General features: G+C 50.2%; 1 protein-coding gene across 1 annotated transcript in view; it reads left to right on the top strand.

Annotated features, from left to right (window-relative positions):
• The first annotated feature begins 7987 nt into the window (after positions 1-7987).
• The window catches only part of ISM1 (isthmin 1), a 41146-nt gene continuing 35217 nt past the window's right edge, over positions 7988-13916 (top strand). The window contains exons 1-2 of the mRNA XM_042789749.1: positions 7988-8106; positions 8810-9366. Coding sequence (XP_042645683.1) covers positions 8097-8106; positions 8810-9366 — 567 coding nt within the window. The 5' untranslated portion in view covers positions 7988-8096. The remainder of the gene's footprint in view (positions 8107-8809; positions 9367-13916) is intronic.

The raw sequence follows: 13916 nt of genomic DNA, 5'->3' as shown, positions 1-13916 counted from the left end.
CACATCCCATGTTTTGAAAGAATGACATTATGTATAAGAAAATGCACTGGAAATTTATAAACTGTTACATGATATAACTGCACAAAATGAACAACGTTTATAGCCAGCACAATGGAAAGAAAGATATAGGCTGAGCTTTATCAGATGGGGCTGTGTTGTTATTCAGTGGCACTTGCCAGTGGTTTTTTTTTACCAGTCTTTCTACAGCCTCCGATGAGGATTTGTATAGGGTTGCAACACCTCCCGAAGCCAGTTGTCACTGCATGAGGAAGTTACCAATAAATAGAGAAGGAAAATCTTAGTTGTTGATTCAACAGCAAATAACTATCTCAGGCAGCAAGGTGGAGCTCCAGGTACTGCTTTTTCCAAGCCATTTTGTTTCACACTTGCTGTTTCCTTCAGGGTACTAGAGGAGCTAAAATCTTCTACAGACACATCAGCTGCCTTGAATAAACACCTCCTTTGATCTTGAGTGATTTCCTCAATCACATGTACCAAAGCGTTGCACACTCAAACTGTTCTCCCTCTCTCACAAGTGCTGAGCACTGCTGTAAACCCACCACCGCTGAGTAAAGAGGAGACTCCAGCTGACCACTGCACTTTCTCCAAAACTTCTGCCTCTGACAGGGCCAGGAAAGATGTTTGAGTGATTTCCCGGGGTGCTGGTGGGTGGCTGTGCCCCCTTCACTGGCACGCACCAGGCGTCAGGTCCACTGCAAAGGCTCTCTGGGCACCCTGCTGCAGCTTCTCTCTCTGCTCTGACCATCTCATCCGGATCTGCTGAGACATTTACCATCCCACCGTGGGCAGTGGGTGAAGCTGCTGCTATCCAAACTGCCCTTGAGAGCACCAGCAATGTGCACATTTGTTTGCCAGACAGTACGCTTCAAGTTGGGTAGCAGAGAACGTTTTTCTTAGAATTAAATACTTTAGATGAGAGGCCCCAGAATCTCTGTTTTCTCTCTCCATTGCTTTATTTGACATATTATCATCCTCCTCTAAAGGCACATTTCAATTTATTCCTGTCCTCTACTACCTGGGACATTCCCTAGAGAGGCTATCACTATTTGGTGTTATGATTATCGTTATAGGTGCTCGGGTATCATAAACGTGGGCACCACTATGTTAAAAGCTGCACTAAAACACAAAAACCAACCTGCACTTCAACACTGGTAGGAGCATCTAATCCAACTGCCCATTCTTAGTTCAGCAGAAATTAATCTGAGACCTCAGCAATTTAACACAAAAACATGAAAAGAAGGGACACATGCACTAGTTTAAATGATTTCTTCACCTGCAGTAGTAACTGTGAGCCTATTCCTGCCGTTTCCTTACAGCATGCCAAATGGCTGTGTAACAGATACGCCTTCACTGAGCACATTGTCACAGTCCATGCAGAAGAGATTTACTTCCAATAAGAGCTCTTTTCCTGCATCTCAGCAAACATGTATGTTTTAAAAGACTGTTGCAGATCATGCAGACATCTCTACAGTCAATACAGCATTTGTCATCGGGATCGGATTTGGGGTGCCAGTGGGCCACAGAGAAAGAGGGGAATAGCAGGGAAAAAACCTGCCCTCCCTCTCTGTGTTTCTGCCACCTTTGTTGAACAAGTCTCTCTGCAGTCACAGGACTGTGGCATTTTTCCACTTGCTTTGGTAGCTGGTGTGGAGTATTTACCTCAAAACACTTGCTGGAGATTCTGTTATGGAAAAGATGGGCATTTTATCACCAATACTATTTAGCTCCTAAAGCACCAGCTTAAAACTGAGCTGAGAAACCTCAGTATCAATTCAACACCCTAGTGTTACAGGCGTTAGAATATGCAGGTTTCAAAACTGAATGTTTCATTGATGTGGCATAATTTTGACTTGACAAAGCACTGCATGAAGATATCAGGAAATCCAGAGCATCAACTATCAAGTAGAGGAACTGATTTTGTAAGAACAGTAAAATAAAATCCCTGAAGCCCCTACCCAGAGGGCATAACCAGACTAATAAGATCCTTACCTGTGCCAGTGCAGCAATGTGCTAGCAGGACTCTGAGTCTCCTTGCACAGGCTGTGTCCCAGCCATGTTAAATCACCTAAGTGAACTCAGGTGACACTTGCCACCTGAAGCCATCAAGAAATAAGTTATATTTTCTTTACCTTCTCTGTGGGAATGAAAACCTCCCTGCAATGGAGAGAGCTCAACTCTTTTTTTAGGAGACAGTCAGCCCTTCATCTCACTCACCATCACAGCATTTGCTGTGAAATCCTCCTTCCTCTTCCCTGCTGCAGAGCCATCCTTCAGCCACTCAGCTTTTTTCTTTTTTTTTTTTTTTTTTTTTTTTTTTTTTAATTCCAGAGACACAAAAACACAAAAGTAATCTTGAAAAAAAAGCCAACTGCAAGCCAGTAATGTGGTATTTTCCCTGGGGAACTGAAGAGTTGAAAACCATAGGTGTGGAAAGCGTGAATTGCTCTGTTTACATCTATTTATTTATTTTCCTAACTATCAAAAAGGCTACTCATCTGCTAGGCTGCTGAATATAGGACAAGACTTGTCAGAAGTCATCAGCCAACTCAAGCCTCAGTCACACAACCCCTTTGTGGTGGTTTACAACTTTTTCACCCATCAGCTGGGCCAGGGCCACCTCCTCCCTCTGCTCTTAGTTCCCACCAAGATGTGTTTGTGTAAAGCTCCTTCTCTGCAGTACCCACTGCCATGCACCCGCCAACAGCCTGCGTAGGTATGCACAGGGTGAACCGCCACATTATTCATTATTATATGTAATAATTTAAATCTAATGATATATCGGGCTGAGCCAGTTTAATGGATGAGCGAATTTAATGGCTCACTGCTGCCAAAAGGCAGGGCTGCCTCCCTGCTCCAGGCCAGGGGGCCAGCTCTGCCACACGGCTGGCACTGCAGCCAGAAAAACCACCAGGAAAGCGCTTGCCTCAGCTGATGTGCTGCGACTCGCTGAACCAAGGTAACTCAATCGGGTGTCTGAGCCCTTACTCCATTTGTAGCACTCCTCTCGACTAAACCAACCCGGGCACTTCTGCAGCGACAGACCTGTGTTCAGAGGAAAGGGGCTTGCTCTTTTCACTGTATTTCTCTAAAGAGGCAAAAATTGCCTTGTGGCAAGGTCTTATGGAAGTCAGAAGAATTTAGGCGCTTTGGGCACTTTGAAAAACGTTGCCCAGCGTGCTGATTCCCACAGTCCCATACTGCCGCGTCTTGGCAAATGCTACAGTGCAGTTGCACACCATCAGTGCAAAAATGTGCAGCATATTGAAAAGTGAAAATGTGGCAGAGTATAAAAGAAACAGAATTTGATATTAAAAAAAAATTAAATAACAGGCGGGAAACTGGACTGGACTGTTTTCCCCATTTCCCTATTCCATAATTCAGACTACTCATTACACATTTCCGCTTTTGCTTCAAGTTTTAATAAAGTGGCCACTGAATTTCCCGCCTATCATACAAGGCGCTGCAGAATTCAAAAACCTTGACCCGGCTGTTAGGCCCAGCTGGTAACAAAATATGTAGAAGGGAAGGAAAACACCGGTCTAGGAGAAGGAAGAAAATGGAGAACTCTAAGCTAATCAATTCTTTTAAAAAGAGGATGGTTACTATTCAAGTTGTAATTTATTGAGATAAAGGAACCATGCATCCCAGAAAGACTTAGGTTGCCTGCAGGGGAAGGTTATTCTTTTTCTCTTTCTTTCCTTTTTTTTTTTTTTTTTTTTTTAGAGAAGACCCTTGTGTGTGCATTTGCAGCTTATAGCTAAGAGGTTGGAGCTAGAAGCTAATCAGCCATTCTGTCTCCTATCTGTTGATCTGCTGGTGTTGGGGGAAGGGGAATGTGGGCAAACAGGCATTAAATTCCACCGGCAGGCGACGGGAAGGTATTCCTTGATAAGCAGCATCCAAGATGATGAGCCGTAATGCAAAGCCCCTGTGAGGAAGCAGGGGAAGAGGCAGGGAAGGCTTTAGCCATCTGTCTCAACCCAGCCTTGCTCAATGCTCACCAGAGCAGAGGTCACCACCAACAATAATAACCCTCGAGAAGCCAGACGTATGCTTTCCATTCACCAATAATCTACAAAGCGTCTTAGGGTGAAATCCTGGCTCCTCTGAAGTCAATGGGAGCTTTGCCAACGACTTCAGTGGAGCCAGGTTTTCATCCCAGATAATTTTAAAGCAACCCCCAGGCTTAGAGATAAAACCTCCTGGGAGTGGGCGCAGGCAGGAGCGAGCTGAGGAGGGCAGATTGGGGCTCTACCAGCTATGCTTTTCTGAAAAGCTATCAATCTTACAGACAGGATGCCTCCACGGTCCTGGAGCAATACCAGGATTGGCAATAAAGGGGTGAAGTGGACAAGCAGGTAAGCACCAATATCTTTTAACTACTGGGACAACTGGGGTGCAGGACCCAACTGAGCCATGATGCTCTGACATAAAAACCTGTGGTGCTTCCACATCTACATCCTCCTCACTTCTGAGATAAAGCATATGAAGTGACTTATCTGTGTTATAATTGTATCATACTGTATTTTTTTCTCCCCCTTCGTTATCCAGCAATTCTCACAGTGGCCTTGAAGGATGTCACCTGGTGGCACTCATCCAAAATGAGGATTTTTCACACTTGACCAGGTATAATCAATGTACTATTCATTTCAGTCGCTAGGACCACCCAGACTCTGTAAAGTGCTATGTCTCAGTGAAGCAATATTTTGTTTTTCAGGACTCAGAACACCAAGTGTAGGTGCCTGCACTGCAGTGTAGGGGGGTTGGCCCTCGGCAGTGCGGTGGAGAGCACGTCGGGTGGTCAGCCGCGATGGCCACGGCAGGAGACGGGAACACCACCGGCAGGACATGCCAGTGTCAGATTCATCGCAGATTCAGCCCTGGACAGAGTGTCCTGGCCTTCAGCACTGAAGGTAGCACGGTGGCTGTGGACAACTGTTGTGCATTTTTGTTGACAGGCTGGTGTAAGGGAGGTCACGGGGCCTTTCGTCTGGCAGCACCATGACTGGAGCCAACAGACCCCTGAAACACCTCCCCGGGAGAGGGTCCTCACCACGGGGTGGAGGGTGTAACATGGACAGCCGCAACCCCCTTTTGAAGCTGTGCAACGAGGAGCATAGATTCTGTGGGGCTGAGAGAGGCAGGACACCAGACCGTGAGCTACCGTGGTTTACTGACTCCTCACACGTCAGCTGAGCTGCACTACCTGACCATGCAGTGCACTTGTCATATCCCAAATGCCGCATAAAATGTATGAATTTAATCCCGTTTTGAAGAGCTCGGGCTCAGTGTGTTTCCCCTGGCACTGGTGAGAGGCTGGGAGTGCACAGGAGCTGAGTCTGCCTTTATCACTGAAGAGAAATGGAAGGTAAAAGCTGGAGGGGTGAGGTGTGAGCTGTGAACCTTCACAGGGAAGGAGCTATCGAAGGAACACACCTCCCTTACCCCAGCACTACCATCAGATCCACTTGATGATTTACCTCCCTGCTGGGTGCCCATAATCACATCCCAGGAGCAGCATCCCCCTCAGGCTGCCGATGGATTTCCTCACCCAGGCAAACCTGGACTTCACGGAAGCTGCTGGAGCAAGTGTTCACCCAGCCGAGAAGAGAGCTTCTCCCTTCATTTTCAAGTCCATCTCTCCTACGGGTTGCAACTCAGCTGTCTGGATTTATCGATGAAGTCATCTGCTGATTTAACAGTGTTTGTGAATTTAAATTGGCACCTATGGTGCTCGCGCGGGCGCACTTTCCTTGCCGGTCGCCCCAGCGCAGCCATGCAGGCACTATCGCCGTACCCAAGTGCTGCTTTTATTCCGATTTTCTCAAGTGGGAAGAGGCTTCGGTTTCTTGCTGTCACCCGCTCGTTGCTAATAGTAGCGTAGCTGTCCCTCACTGTCTTTGCACAACAGCTTGATGCATAAAACCTAACGTCCCACGAGGAAATGCGTACCAGTACGGGCCCATCTCATCTGGATTAAAGATGTCTTTTGGTTCAGTCTCTTTCATAAGGCAAGGGAGAACTTACATTACCCAGAGCTCAGCGGCAGATCCATGTGTGTGTTTTTCACCAGGCTGTCACTTGGACTGTTTCGCATTACGAGCCTTCAGTCTCGCTCTGGCTGTCGATTTGTACTATTAAGCACTGAAATACAGAACTCACGTGCCAAGTTTCCACTTTTCTTCGGCAGCCGGGATCCACCGGCAGTCATTGGGGTAGGGTCAGGCTTTGGCAAACCTGGAGGACACTTCTCCTGCCTCTTCGCTGCCCATCTCCCCAGGCCTGTCTCCGTAACTCCGGCCCCGTTCCGTGCTCACTGCCGCTGCAGTGCCTGCCTGGGGGCACAGCCGCCGGCTGCCAGGACCGCAGCCATGGCGGCAGGAGGAGAGCCCAGGCCCAGCCATGACAGCTGAAGTACATCACTGTTTTTATCTTCTCAATATTTTGATTAGCCCAAGGAATGTTTGGGTTAAAAAAAAAAAAACACATTTTTTAAAAAAAAAAACATGTGACGGTCCCACAGGCTGTTACGGCTTTATGTAACATTGAAGAGCTCTGTATGATTTGCCGCACAACCAAGAGCATCAGCGAGATATTGGGTACTTATCAACGAGTGATTTCATGAGACGGAGGGGTTCTCCCTCGCTGTAACGCCCCCAGGGCAGCCCCGTGGGAGTCCCGACCCTGCATGATCATCTGTGCCGATCGTTCCCACTGCAGCGCTAACACGGAACATGTTTGCGGATTAAAATTCCTTAAATCTGAAGGTTTTGGTTTTGTGGCTTTTGGTCACATCTTTAATAATATTCCAGTGCAATTATTTTAACCATGTTCCTGCCTGATGGTTAATTATTTACAGTGGTTATCACTGGAAGGGAAACCTATCTGACTGGAAGGGTACAAGACATCATTCCAACTCATTTGTGACCACAGCCTACAGACACACCAAGACCTGCAAGAAACCTCCCACGAGCTCCAACTCTCCTCGCGCCCCAAATCTGCCAGGTCCCTGGGTCGGGCACACCATAGGCAGAAACCCTCACGATGTGCCTCAGCCCCTGCTGGCACCACACGCTGGAAGCACAGCTCACCTTTATGTCGCAGGAACCCTAACCCTGCTGAGGACATTGGTCTCAGACTGAAAAAGTTTCGATGGGGAACACTTTTTCCCCAATTTGCCCATTTAGACATCAAATCAGCCTCCCAGCTGTCACACTCCCGCCCAGGTCCTGATCGCCGGTATCCTCATTTTCACATATAACATTCCTAATTGTGGAAGAATGATGACAAAGATTCCCAAACTCCCATTTTTTGTTAAGGACTTTAATTTTCAAGTTTATTTGAGTTGCGTTTGTTCTTGTAACACTGAGCTGCATCTTCAGCACTCAGAAAGAGGTTTGGCTCCATCAGACTGGATGCAAAGATACTGATTCAGAGCAAGTGATAATCCGACCCTCCTTTTCACGTATTTTCAAATTCACGTTAATTTTAAATGTAAGGGCCCTCCCATCCGTGAAAGAAAGGTTTTTTTCCCACTGCACTGATGCAGTCGGCAACCAAGAGGAAGGGAAACAGTGAGGAGTGTAAAACCCCAGGGGTGCACGTCCCACCCGTGCCTCCTGCCCAGCTGGAGGGGACGTGACACTTGAGTGGGGGCTCCGTCCCTGCTGCAAGCCACTGCGCAAGGTGCAGCCGTGAGCGGGGCAGGAGGTGCGGGTGCCGCGGCGGGGTGCCCCGGCAAACCGGGGCTTGCGGAGGGGCAGGCCGGCACCGGGAGGTGGGGAGCAGGGCGGGGGGGGGGGCTGCGAGGCTGCAGCGGGAGCCGCGGAGAGGGAAAAGGGAAAGGGGGGGAGCCCGGGGGGGGAGGACAGCAGGGGAGGGAGGCAGGGCAGTATAAAAGCATCCGACACGCACCTCTCCCGACACAGAGCGAGGGGGCGAGAAAGTTGGTGTGGAAGCAGCAGCGGGAGCCCGGAGGAGAGCCAGCCGCTTGCAAACACGCACGCACGGTGGCAGGAGAGAGTGCGGAGCTGCCCTGCCGGCCCTAGGGCCGCTGGAGGAAAGAGAGAGGAGAGATGGAGCCAGGTATCCTGCTCCGAGGGAGGGCAGGCAGCTGAAGCTTTCCGCAGCCCTTCGCCCGCCCCCTACCCCCCACCAGTTCCCCACGGCCGAGCCGGGGGGCAGAGAGGAGGAGGAAGGGAGGGGCGGGGGGGGGGGGAAGCAGCAATCTGCTCCTCTTCCCCCCTCCCCTCTCCCCGGGGAGCTCGCAGCCGTCCCGTCGAGGGCTGGGGGTCGCGGGCGGCCCCGCTCCCCGCCGCCCCCGCCGCGAAGGGACGGGACGGGGCCCGGCGGGGCGGGCAGGCCCGGGCGACGCCTCGACGGGCGTCGAGAGGGGAGGGGGGAGCGGCGGGGCGGGCGAGGACACGGCGGGGGGGGGGGGGGGGGGGGGGAAGCTGGTCCAGGGGCCACCCCCATCCCCTCGCGAGGAGGGAGGCGATAGCCCCAAGCTCTCTCCTCCCCTCGGAGCGTCCCGGCTTCCCCGCCATGTGAGAGTCGTCCCCAGCCCCCCCCCCCCCCCCCCCCCTCCGCCTCTCCCTCCCTCCTCCCTCTCACTCGCACACACGCTCCCGGCTCCCCCCTCGCCCCCCCCCCCCCCCCCGCCGTCCTCGCAGCGTCTCCCCGTCGGCAGCCGAGCCGCGCTGCTCTCCGCCGGCCCGCGGCTCCCCGAGGCGGCGGGGGCTCGGCCCGCCCGCTCCCTCCGACGGCCCACGGTGACTCTGGGTTGCAGGGCCGCCCGCAGAGACGCCGCCGGTCCGCGGCCCCGTCGCGGCTACCTGCCGCCCCCCGCCGCAGCCGGGCAGCGCCGGGATTTTCGCCGCCGCCGCGGCGTCCCGCCCCGACGTGGCTCCGCCGTGGTGTGGCGGCCCCCGCTGCTGCTGCTGCTGCTGCTGCTGCTGCTGCCGCCGCTGCCCCGCGCCCGCCGCCCGCCCCGCCGACGCCGAGAGCGGCGCGGTCCCCGCCGCCCGTCCTGCGGCTGCCGCGGCCGGACCTGGGGCCGGGGCCGCTCCGGCGGCGGCGGCGGCGGCTGCCCCGGCCCCGGCGGCGGCGGCGGCGGCGGCGGCGGCGGCCGCCGCGGCTCCTCCTCCTCCTCCGCCTCCTCCACGGCCGCCGCCGCGGGGCCCTAAAGCCGCCCGGCTCAAGAGGATGGTGCGGCTGGCGGCCGAGCTGCTGCTGCTGCTGGGGCTCCTCCTGCTCACCTTGCACATCACCGTGCTGCGCGGCGGCGGCGGCGGCGGCGGCGAGCCCCACGCCCCCACGGGCGACGGCAACCACAGCCAGCGGCAGGTGAGTGCCGCCCCGCCCCCCCCCCCTCCACGCCCGCGCGCGACCAACGGCCGCTCCCTCACGCGCGGCCAACCGTCTCCACCTGCCTCCCTCCCCTGAGGGCTGCCCCGGCCGCGGCCTCCTTCCCGCCCTCCTCTCCCCCCCTCCGCCCGCGGCCGCCCCCCTGGCCGAGGCGCCGGCGCTCCTGCCGGGTACTCACCCACTCGAGGGCTTTCCGTGCGTGGCGCCTGGGAGGTGTCTTCCTTCCCCCCCCCCCCCCCCACACCTTTCCTTGTACACTCTCGCAGGGGACAGAGGTGGGAAACGGCAGGGCCGCGCCGCGGTTTGACGCCCTCGGGGCCGCTCCCGCGCGTGCTGCCGGTGCGTCGCGGGCAGGGCGCGACGGTCATCTCGTGTGGGGCCCGGCCTTGTCAGGCGCGGCGTGGCCCACCCGGGCCCACGCCGCGTCCCCCAGGGCGAGAGGGGACCGAGGAGGTGTATGGTTCTGGGAAAGGCGGGCACGGAGTGCATGGCTTCCCTTGGAAAGTGTCAGGAGACAGGTAGAGATACCCAGCCCTGAAATAGCCAAGGACGCGGCTTGTGACCCAGCCAGTCTGTTCCAGCCTTCCGATCCCATAAAACCAATGGTGAATTATGTCCAGCAGAGGTAAAGGACTTTTTTGTTCTGTTCCCTTATTTTTGCAGGTGGTTCTTTTTTATTCGGTATCACATGCAGCCATTCATTTAAAATGGTTGGAGACAGCGATAAAAGGTGCAAAATCATCAGCAAACCCAGGCGAAGCTTATAAATCTGGTCAGCTGCATGTGCCCTGACCAACTTTTTTCCCCCTGTATCCCAGTGTTAAAGAAAAACCAGCCGCCAAATCGTGCAAAAAAAAAAAATGACAGAAAATGTATAAGTATTATCACCATAAATTTACACAAACCCCTTTATCATCTCAGAAAGAATCATAGTACCAGCAGAGCACGTTTCTATAAAACATGAGGAAAAATAAGCAGAGTGCAGGCCGTAACGATCACTCTGTCTGCATGGGATCCCCGGCTGGTGGTCCAGAAAGTGAAACCACTAGCTGCAGGAGGGAACCCAGAGCTGCAGACTCAACATCCCAGTCACAAACTGGAATCAGGTCCTCAGAAAACCTCCTGTTGAACTTGGTGGGAGTCCTGCTCGGGAGTGCTCGGCCGTGTGCTTTGGGTAAGGCCCCACAATGTTGTTTCTCTTTGAGCTGGAGTTTTATCACCGGCTTGACATTCCAGGATGTTTTTTTTAATATCTTCAAGATTTCTGGTAATAATGTTTATAAATGATGCTTTCTTTCCTCATGGGCACTTGAAATGCCTTTTAAAATGATGTTCCTTGGAAAAGTAAATTTGGAGAGGTTTTTTATGAGGTGTTTGCTATCATTAGAATAACCCTGAATTTGCCTTTTCTTGACAGGCTTGTAGCATAATGAGGGAAACATCTGGGCAAGTGGGAACTCTGGGTGATGCCATTTCCCCGAGGAGCTCTTTTTAGAGCGCTATTGTAAGGTTAGGGTGAAACAAGAGGAAAATCATCTTCAGATAATTATCCTAGAGTATTATCATTGTAGTTGGCTGTCTTGTGAGAATCTGTTGATTGTTGAATTCAAGAGGTTTTTCTGTCTGGTGAGTTTTTACAGATAACTTAATAAAACTCTGTGCCTTTAAGCATCATGATAGCTTTAGCAGTTCATATTTTTCATCGTGTTTTGCCATTTGTAGAATTTAAATTTTTATATACTTCCCAACTGAATTGATTCTGCAGTTATGTATTTGGGAGAGTGTGTCTGTACAAGACATTATGGGAGGAAAGAATATTGATTAGAGCAATCAATAAAACAGAAGGAAGTCTATCAGTTTTCTGGGTTTACAACTTTCGTGGATTCTGTTGCTAGCTGGAAAATACTGTAACCAGCTTTAGAAAACTGTACTCTGACAGGCAGATGCTTCCATTCGGAGCATGCCAGTATAGGTCTCGATGGCAAGTTTGCACTGGGATCTTCAGATTTTAGGGTTTCTTGGGCTGTTACCGTGGCACAAATGCAAAATCCTAGTGCATTTCATTCCCGGGTGAAGAATCAACGTGGAAAGCAAAACTGCACAAACCCAGATTTGCTGGTATAAGCACATATAAATCTCTCAGGTTGCTAGCACTTATACTGAAAAACACCCTGTTGTTTTTTCTGTCTTGGTAGTTCTATAGAGAAAAAATTGTGAGAAGTGATTAGGTCAGTGTTTCATGTAATGAAATTTCATTTGACAAAGTCTGCCGTGCACATTGTGGCAAATTCAGGAAAGAGTAATCTTTTCAGCAACTGTTTATAGATATATTTTGACAAGGCAAATTTGTGTAAAAGCAAACCGGCTGTTACCAAATGCAGGGTATGTTAGTATGGTATTTTAGGACGTAGGCAGTCTGTTCGCACAAATAAAGTGGTCAGAGTTTGGTCCCGTGTGTCAGAAAGAAAATCTGAAGTCTTAGTTGCAAAAAAAAAAAAAAAAAACAAACAAACAAAACCAAACCAACCGAACCCCTAAAAACTTAGCACATCCTCGAGCCTTTTTACATAAAACGGATTCAGGAGGAATCCACAGTCAACTTAAAATACTGTTGGAGAATTAAATAGCCTAAAATAGATACTTGTGTGCATTTGAAGTTGGATTCATTAAGGGAGGAAGGGTTTATTTTTCTCCCATCCCTTGGTCCTTCAAATGAAGGCAAGATTTTGGAGGATAGGTTTTGGGGGTTTTTTTGTCTTTCAAATACGTTAACCCCTGCAATTAATTAGACTGATAGCTGAAAGAAATCCAGAAAAAGCTTCAATCCTAAAATTAAACAAGTTATTTCTTCCTCTTATTTTTACTTTTGGTGCCCTTCCCCGTACTGTGCATGTCTGTAGAGTTCCCAGATGTCTGGGATTGTGTTGTGCCGCTGCGACTGGCTGTAACGGAGCAGCCGTGAGGAGAAAATCCTGACGTGCTCTGCTGGTCCTCGTCGGGATGGGTGAGATACAGGCACGGCCTTCCTCGGCTCACTGCTGCAGAAACAGGCACTGGACCTGTGCATTGCTGCAGTTTCATGCTGCTGTTAGAATTGGTTTGTGGGAGCGTAAACTAACGCAAAATGGGAAATCCAGAGTGGAGTTGTAAAGTATCTCACAGTTTTGAGTTATGGGAAGGAATCGGCCTTTTGTTTCTCCATCAGGTTTTATTCTCTCCTTCCATCTCTACCAAAGAAAAAAACCAGAGAACTGGGGAGTGAAGAGATTTTGTTTTTTTCTAGTGAAAACTATCATTTAATTAAGATCCAGAAACTACTGTGGAGTATATTTATGAAATAAATAAGTACAAACTTCTGCTTCTGAATAAGAGCAAGTGAAGCTATATTAAGAGATGGAAAAATGCTACTTGGGTATGTTTTTATCTTTTTACATAGTTCTAAAATGAAGGGAAGGCTTGAACATAAATTGTGAAAGACGTTTGTAATACTTTACGATGTTCTAAAATCTGTGCTTTCATTCTGAGAGAAAATATTTAATCGAGAGGTTTATTCCCATCAGTTCTAATTTTTCCATAGCAGGCCTTGCACACCAAGAAAAACAGTGTTCCCACACCAAGAAAAATGACCCTGTAAAATGCAGTAACAGAGCCACCAACAATATATGCCATAGCACATGAAGTCAGATTCTCCACTGCGGTACTTGCAGCAGTATTATATTAACATGAAACTCAGTAGTTGTGCATAAAGCTGGAGCTATATAAGAGAACATAATTTGAAAAGAAGCACAATGCTGTAAACAGCTTTTTACTTTTAATCTCCTTGCTCCTGTCCTTGCCCCCCTCCTCAATAAGCATGCAAGCAATTACGGCGTGTCAGAAATGTTCTCTGAGCCCTACCAGAAGAAATACATTCTGCGGCTTATAAACGGTTGCACTAAAGTCGCTCTCCAAGCCGTGTGTGGAGTCCTTTACAGGGCTGAGCTCTTAATTTTCTCCTAAGATCCACAGCCCAACACGATGAGAAGTTCAGAAACGGCGTGCTGCCTGTTGCCTTTGCTGGGGTGCATTTCAGCCCTTTCAAGGTTTGTGTGTTCCTGCTGCCCCTTTTACTGGATTCAGGCAAATTGCAAAATCATCTCCAGTCACATACAGTGGCGTATTTCAGCTTTCTCAGTTTAAGTAGGACTCAAGCTGTTTACTTTGGGAGAGTTTTAGGCTGAGTTTTTTAAAGCAGCTTGGAGCTCTGGAGCTTTACGTTCGGTTAGTTCTAATAGGGAATTGATCATCTAAATCATCTTTGAAAAACTGTCGATTCAGTGTTTTTCAGTCGTGTTTTCCAGACTGTTCTTAGCCTATATAGGATGCCAGTAAGTGGATGTACATCATAGATTTAATACAATCACTACGTCCTTCTCTGCCTTAAGAGCAGTTTGTACATTACACAACTTGCAGAGCAGGTGGCTTGTGAATGAAGCAGGCTGATTCTCTGGAAACCGAAATCTCTTTTGGCGAGGCTGTTGCTCATCGCA

Source organism: Tyto alba, unplaced genomic scaffold (genome assembly GCF_018691265.1).
Source record: "Tyto alba isolate M040663 unplaced genomic scaffold, T.alba_DEE_v4.0 Super-Scaffold_16, whole genome shotgun sequence".
In the NCBI taxonomy this organism is placed as follows: Eukaryota; Metazoa; Chordata; class Aves; order Strigiformes; family Tytonidae; genus Tyto; species Tyto alba.
Note: the sequence above shows the minus strand (reverse complement) of the source record. Positions and strands in the feature narration are given on the sequence as shown.